Source organism: Conger conger, chromosome 3 (genome assembly GCF_963514075.1).
Source record: "Conger conger chromosome 3, fConCon1.1, whole genome shotgun sequence".
NCBI lineage: Eukaryota > Metazoa > Chordata > Actinopteri > Anguilliformes > Congridae > Conger > Conger conger.
In genome coordinates, this window is record NC_083762.1 from 64,803,851 (window position 1) to 64,812,148 (window position 8,298).

An 8,298-nucleotide genomic window follows, 5' to 3' on the forward strand; every position below is an offset into this window, starting at 1 on the left:
GGGAACAGCAGACAGATTTGCGCAGAGATGGCAGGGAGATGTGATAAAATTCTAATTTGAAGCAATAAAACCACACTTAACTTTAATTGCATATCACAGTTATTATGAATACGATAGTTTCCCACATGACAGTAGAATAATATTTCTGCAGATTTCTAAGTTTAAATTGAAGCACATAATTCTACTGCTTTCATCTGGATTACATGATTAATTTACATTACAAAGTCACGTGTTAGATATGAGTTTTCAAAAGAGGGCATAATTCACTTAAAATCTACCTTGATTAATGATTAGAATCACAAGAAAGGGTAATTAACTGTAAATAATGAACAGATTTCCGTTAAAGATCCTTGAGCTGTAATTATTGAGTCAGCAGGCACAACATAAGTAGATAATGACACATGCAAAAATTAAATGTTGCAATTGCATGCAAATAATTACAACGCAAATATGGAAAATGCAGAAAATGTCTTCCAGATTCAGGCTTGGCTCAGGCTATTTGTCATATCTCCAAAATCTCCAATATGAAGAACAGGAACTTAAAAAACTCAAGTACTCACCATTAATATGAATCTCACAGGTCCTTACAAGGACTGGGTAAATGCAACATTTAAAAAAGAGAGAGAAATAGTGACAAATCATGAACCATCAGATGAATCATTCATTTATTAACGAGCTGGCAAATTAGTTTCTGAAGCGGATTCCCAACAGCGAGGTTACGGTGGGATGCTGTGGAAACCGGCCCTGAGTACAAAATCCAGCAGGTGTCTGAGTGTGATCCACTAGCAGCTCTACATCCACACAAAGAGAGGGCAGCTAGAAGCTGGAAAGAGAGGGTGGGAGGTGGAGCTACTGAGATCTTTGACAAATCAGGTGGAGAGGGAGAAGGAGTCTGAGGGACATATTCATTGCAAGCAGAATGTTCAGTCAAAGAACCAAAAGTGCCATGGCTTTCCTTTGAAGAAATCACAATTGAGGAAAAAACACAGGCACTTTGCTGTAAAATCCTAAAGAAAACAGATGTGTGATAGCTAAACTAATTGTCATTTTGTCACTGTTTAAAAAAGTTTACATTTGAATATTAGATATTTAATGTCACCCTCATTTCTATATATTCAAAACATGGAACACTATATTTTTTAAACGATACAAAATAAAACCACAAAATTCACAAATAACGAAGACCACAAATACTTGGAATGCGATAATAATTAAAAATAGCTGCAAGCAGCAATTGAGGGGTCCAAGCAGCATCGGCAAGCACAGAGACTTTGGAGAGCATGCAAACTACCCAGAAAGGGCCCGGGCCATATTTTAACCTAGGACCTTCTTACTTAGGCAACTGTGCTATCCACTGGACCATCGTGCAAACAATCTGCAGTTTTTCTCACTGGCAAAAGAAGTGAAAAATTAACCATTCAAAATGGCAGCCGATTTATGAATTGGGTGATCCATTGGGACCAGGACCGTGTCGGAAACAGCTTTCTTGATGACAATTTCTTTAAACTGTTTTTTGCAAGCTCATATAAGGACTATTGTGATTATGACACAGCATAAAAAAGTTAGTTGCTCATTTGCTTAAAAGACAGGGGTGCACAACTCAGGTCCTGGAGGGCCAATCTACATGTAGGCTTTTTTCCAACCAGTTACCCAGTTCATTTCAGCTTTCTGACTGCTCTATAAACTACACAGGTTCACTCCTGTACTGAATCAGTAAAATGTTTAAGATACACCTGCAGTCTGTGATGTAGCTGGCATTTATACACATATCAGATTTAGACATTAAATAATTAAATAATTAAGAGCACGAGTTGATTTTTGCATTTTCTCCTCCAATAGCGCCACCTATTGACTCTGTAGAACCAGATTATATAGGCAACCTTAGTTTATTGTGCCAAAGACGTGCATCCAGTTTTGTGAGAATCCAACTTGTCTTATCACATTATTTGCATTTATGTGAGAAGACACGTCCATGTCAATGTTCATTGGCTGTTTATTCAGCCATATTGTAACATATTTCAAATAATTGTTTGAATAAGCTTGGTCTAAGGAGGCATGCAAAACTTAATGCAAGTTCGATAGATTGGCCCCTATTGGCCAATTCACGTTTTGCAAGCAAGTACACACTGACCAAATTTCAAGAGAATTGAAACTTCATAAGTCCGTCTAATGCAATGAAAGGAACCCACACGGGCACCTGCAAAACATACAAACTCTGCACAGAAAGAGTCCTGGCTGGATTCAAAGTTTTATATATGGCTGTAGCGCAACTTTGTAAGTTTTGTACAAATTTCAAGATGACTGGACCATGGGAAGTGTATCTAATGACTGCTGAATTTTGATTGGCTGATGGTGGCCTGATTTTTTCAGATACTTATCATTTCACATTCAATTGAGAGCTAATAGAAAGACATAGCATGCAAAGCTTCAATTGAATTTGTAAAGGAATTGAAGAGTGTAGAGAGGTATTTAATTTATATTCCTCTCATAGCGCCACCTACTGGTGAAACAAGATGGGAATTGGCATGCTGCCCAGTATGTTACGATTGCAGAAGTACTCTTTTCAAAGTAGAATCGCTCAAAATGGAAGCTGTTAGCAGCTTTTCTGACAATCTACTCTTACTTTGTGACCATATAGCATAGGCAGTAATATTGTTCTGCCAGACATTATTGTCGATATGCGCAACATGTTTCCATATCAGAAAACAAAAAGAAATGTTGAAATGGCAGTTCAGTGTGAGATGCTCACCCTGTACTCATCTCTCTGAACTGTGAACACAGTGTTAAAAAAATCACTCTCTCTTGGGAGTGTTCTGTCCTTTTCCTGTAAGAGACAGCCACTCAAAGCATGTCTTGTTTGTACTCAGTATTTCAGTCACAGACTCGCTCCTTGTATTGGACAGATTTAATGCTGCCTTATTTCAGCACTTTAAATCTACATTTTAAATACCATGTTTTGGGTTTTGGTATAATATTACAAAGAGTGTTTAATTATATAGGGGTAATGCCTTTGATCAAAAAGTAAAGGAATAAGAACAACAATAAAAAATAAATCAGTGTAAAAATTCTACAATCCAGGTTTCCGATTATATACTAATTCAAACCATAATGTGTAGTTATTCATTTCACATGTTTATTGCAGCAAAGGAAAAAACATCTGAATTTGTAATTGGAGTTAAGCTTGTTTGACAATATTAATGGAAAAATAATTGCCTGTATTCAATATGAATTATGATTTCCAGATAGTTCTCAGATCATTGCTTTCAAACATTAATTGATATTCAAATTCCATGAGAGACCTTGCAGTTGGACAAAAATATAAATTCTGTACCAGGTTAGTAAAAATAATTGATTAAATATCTAAACCCCAATACTTGTGTTTGCATCAGTAATGTGTTCCACTGAATGTGTGTCACAGGATTTTAAACGTAATATCTAAGTTATAGATCTATGGTATAGATTAGGTATCAATTAGGTATTAGAAATAAAAAGGTATGCAGCCATAAGGTGTAATTCATGACTAAATAATGTAGATACAGTATACCCGATCACAATGAAGTGGGATGCAATCTGGATGCAATGCTTTGTGAAACAGAACTTTACAGTATTTAAACCATTAAGGTCTCCTGCAATCATGTTAACACACTCACAAACGGCCAGTATCTCTACCAAGAAATGGCTCAGTTTACCGTAGGCTGCAAGATGTTTATTTAAAATATGGAGAATCATTTCTAGAATGAAATCCATACTAAGGCTTTCTTCATTGCGCATTCAGCAAGAACAGAACCTGAAGCATGTTCATTTATACTAGTGAGCATTGCCCCCTAGTGAAGAGGAGGCTATATGCTAAAATGAAGCTATTGTTTGTCTTCTATCTTTGTGTAGCTTTCCAGGGGCAACAGAGCGTACAACTAGACAACCGGTAATCTATTCTGAATTAACAGAACTGCAAACTAAATTTCCCCCTCCTATGTATCAGTGGCACCAAAACCAAATATAGTAGGTTTATTATTATTATGGACCTTTCATCTCATGTTTCACATTAAAGCAGGGCTCTCACCTCAACCACCAATTGTAGCACCAATTGGGGTGATACATGGCCATGATTTTGTGCCAGGACATTTAGCACATATCAGCGGAGTTAGAGAGGGAGATTTCTATGCACACTTTACACATACTTTTTGCAGTCTTCAGATTCTTCATTCATAAACAAAGGAAGCTGCCATTTCGATGATTATGATTCAATGATATCTATGATATAACCACTTAATTACTGCTTTCCTTTTGTCATTTAAAGTCCAAGACAAACCACCTGCATTGTTGCAATTTATTAAATTCTCCTCTTAGATTGCATAGAATAATATTACACGGCTTTTAATTTATACTACTACTTTTATATGTTAAAAAAGGGAAAAAAAGAATGACTGCTATGCTCTGATATATTTTCTTTATCTTCCCTATATTCCAAAACCACTAGAATGTCCTAGCACATGTGCAGAGTCATACAGTAGCAGAAATTAATGGCTATCCTTGCTGAAAAGCTTTGTTATTTTGTGTGTTCCCCCTCTCAGTGCGTGGGAGGTTGGACCCAAAATGCACGACTCAATGTCCAGTGAGCATAGTCAAAAAACAAGCAAAGTTCATACACGTGAAAGTTCATACATGCGAGAAGGCAGTCTCGTAATCAGTACACCATGCAAAAAGTCAAGGAACCTGGAAAGCTGTCAGCGGGGCCTGCCTACCGTCCGTCTGCACTACTTTTCAATCGCGTTTTCAAGCATGAAACGTGACACTCGGGGTTATGAAATAAATGCAGTAAGTTTACATAGCTGTGTAAGAGCAGTCCCTGACCCCGATAACTCACATGACATTGCACAAGAAGTCACTGGTCCCACAAACACCACAGTGACCATGAGGAAATGCAGCAAAACCGACTGATTTGACTGTAGTCAGTCAGGCGTACAGATAACCGTACTTCTGTGAAGCTTTTTAGATTTCACAGAGAACTTCATCATGATTCAAAGGCTTTCAAAGAAACTGAAAACATCATTGACACAGTGTTCTACAGAGTGCAGTTTAGTTGTGCACTACATTTGAATAGTAATTGTACAGACATCAGTAAATAAGACCATCACAGTATATTCTTCTGATACAACTTACACAACAGATTTGAAGTGATGTAATTGAGATGTCAGCCTAGGATCTGTTCACTTCTGGTCACCCTCCACTCTGTATGACAAAAACTAAAATTCATGTTCATGTTTCAATGAGTCACACTGTTACATTATAGGAGTATGCATTATAACCTAAAACCTGGTTTGACCAGTTTTCTTTTTTTCTGCTGCACACAATTACACAACTTTTTCATCTGTAGGTGTTTCTCCCATCTCTCTGTGATGGGGTGGCTGGTGCCTTTGTCCATTCCATGTCAGATCACACTGACATTCTCCTCTCACTCAAAATGTGAGAAGGTACCCCATCAGAGACTCATTATCAGAAAGAAGAATTGCAGGAGTTATTTCAGGAGTGAATTTGGGACTGGCACAGAACGGAAATAGTGACAGTAAAAGCAATCTTATCTGAGCAAATAACAGTAAACAAGGCTGCATTGGTGAACAGTAACCAAAGGTAAAATTTTGCACAAATATGGGGAAGCATGTCTTTATACACAGAAATGTCAATGTGTGGAACAGCTTGCCAGGTCATGTAAAAACGGCAGGTAAAGGGGGTGTAGTTTTAAAGCAGTGCTAGATTGTCTCTAGTTTTTAGCTTCACAAAATGACAAAACTAGAGTGGCCTGTTTTTCTCATTGTTAAGTAGTTTTGCTATCTATAGCCTGAATGACTGGGAGAGGCTCCCTTATTTACAAAGCCAATTACCCCAGTACTACAGAGTGAATCGCGAAAATTTGTAAAATAATCCAGCTGAAACAAAAATAATAATTTGACTTTCTTTTGGTGTCCTATAGTCCCCTAATTCACAATCTTGCTGATCCTGCTGAACCCTCCACACTAATAAAAGCTACTTTGTGTGTTCAATGAAAACAAATCACAACAATCTTAGCTTAGCATAATGGGAAACTACATATGTGGCAGGTGTGCAAAGTAATGTTTTTCACGCCCCCTCACTCCAGTAAAATGTATACAGCAATTATAAGTGCATGCTAACCTGTGATAAGGTCTTTATCTAACCCCTGAGCTATATATCAGCTAAATACATGCACATGTTTTCCACAAATGACAAATCTAAGAGATGCTAATCACAAGACACTTTTTGTCTACATTAATCTTCTTCTTTTCAATTAAGTCGGCGGACTGAATACCTTCCAGTTTATAACCGCCAAATATTTTATTTTTTATTTTATAATAATAATTATTAAAAAACCTCCCACTCCTAAATCCACAATCTTTACACCAACACGTTTTTCCAGGCATTTGCCACATCCACCACCATCCTGATCCTCTCGGTCTCAATTTATCACCACTGCCACAAATGTTAAAAAACCTTCTTCAGTCCATCCTTAAGCTTTCTCGGCCATATCCTTTTCCCATTTTTCCACTGTCCCAATTCTATCCTGTTCTTTCCTCCCAATTGCCTTTCCTGCTCCTACTCTCTTTGTCGCTTCTGCATATGACATTTTGTTCTGTACTCTTGTCCGTTACACATCACTTTCCATTTTCCTTCTTTCACTTTGCACCTACTTCATGATTTCCCCAACGGTGCATACAAACAAAGTACATTCTTCCACTGTGCACCCATCTTTAAACCTTCTACACCTGTGCACTGCTCTCCAACATAGAGCTGCTGCCACAAGACCATGATCTTGGCACCAACAACACCTCAGTGCAACCCTTTTGAATGCCGTCACACTATAGCTACCAAATTCTTGCAACACTGACTGACTTTCCTATTCCTTTCCTTCCTAATAACTTTTCATCCACCTCACCTCAGAAACTCCCTCCACCTTCAAAACAAACTCAGTCTTCACATAGGGAGGAACTCCACTACTGACATAATTCCACTAGGGTCGGCAGGCTTTCATACGCAGAATATATTCTAAATTAGGTCCGCCCAAACGTGTTCTTTGAGATCTACAGTCCTGTATGTTTTCATTTCAGCAGTGATTTGGTACACCTGATTCAACGAATTGGTAATCAACGAGGTCTCAGAACACAGGCTTGGACCTCCTACAAAGAAGGTGTGACGATGACGCACTTGTGGTAGCCTGCAGAGGTGGACATAGGTGGAGAAACTTCGCCAAGCCTATAAAATGCGCTGCATACAGGATTTATTCTAACAGTCATTTGAAACAGTAGCCTGTCAAAGTGTCGAAGATGCGAATAGGAACGCGGCTGGTGGTTCTGTTCTGTTTTACCGGTGAGTTTTTGAAGCAGATTCCAGTGATGGGCTCATGAATGAAGACATGAAATTCGCAAGAATGCCCGCGCTACAAAAATATGAGTTAATAATAACTTTTCTTGTGAACTTGGAATCGTAACGGACTGTGATTCGTGTAACCTGTTTGATCCCGGTTTATGATTTTATGTATACATTTTTGTGTTTTCATAGCATTGGTGACAGTGTCCGCTGCTCCCAGCACACCAATAGCGGTAAGGGGACACTTATGATGATTAGTTATATTTGGAAAGCTTTATTCTCGGATATCAACATTTACTTCCACTGTTCCACAGCCGAACTGCTCTGCGTACTTCCTCCCGATGTGCACTCGAGATTTTTCACCGGTCTGTGGAAATGACGGCGTCACCTACAGCAACGACTGCATGCTCTGCCTTTGGAATAAGTGAGTAGGCGTGTTGCGTACATGACTGACCGTTTAATGTTGACTTGATCTCTTCTGTTAACGTTCTTGTGGCAATACGAAACCTGAAACAAACACTGATGCCTATTTGTGTTACGAAACGCGAGGGTTGTGTTACGCTCTCCGTTTTAAAAGTTCTCTGTTATATTTCCATAACACTCCAGTCACTTTGAACAAAAATCTGCCGTGCAAACGAATGTTTATTTTTATTTATGGATTTTATTTCACCAGGGAAAACCAGGCCAATATTGCTATCGCCTGGAAAGGAGAGTGCGAATAGCATGTATGACGAAGACAACGACACGTCTGTGTGAGCGCTCCTGCGCATGTTTTTATTTTGAATATTTTATTTTCAGATTTTATTTTCTCAGCTTTAATTTTGAACTGGATTTTAATGTGAGCGAATTCAGCATTTGTGTAAAAACCATGGCACGTTCATAGTCACTGTTCTTTGAATAAATTACTATGCATGAATTTAA

General features: G+C 38.3%; 1 protein-coding gene across 3 annotated transcripts in view; it reads left to right on the plus strand.

Annotated features, from left to right (window-relative positions):
- LOC133124962 (trypsin inhibitor ClTI-1-like) overlaps positions 1 to 8,298 on the plus strand; it is a 92,195-nt gene extending 83,897 nt beyond the window's left edge. For 2 of the 3 annotated variants that reach the window (XM_061236575.1, XM_061236576.1), the window contains exons 2-5: positions 7,319 to 7,377; positions 7,570 to 7,610; positions 7,692 to 7,801; positions 8,051 to 8,298. In XM_061236575.1, coding sequence (XP_061092559.1) covers positions 7,335 to 7,377; positions 7,570 to 7,610; positions 7,692 to 7,801; positions 8,051 to 8,099 — 243 coding nt within the window. In that variant the 5' untranslated portion in view covers positions 7,319 to 7,334 and the 3' untranslated portion in view covers positions 8,100 to 8,298. Of the gene's footprint in view, positions 1 to 7,221; positions 7,378 to 7,569; positions 7,611 to 7,691; positions 7,802 to 8,050 lie in introns of those variants that run through there. The other variant, XM_061236574.1, reaches the window with a different exon arrangement.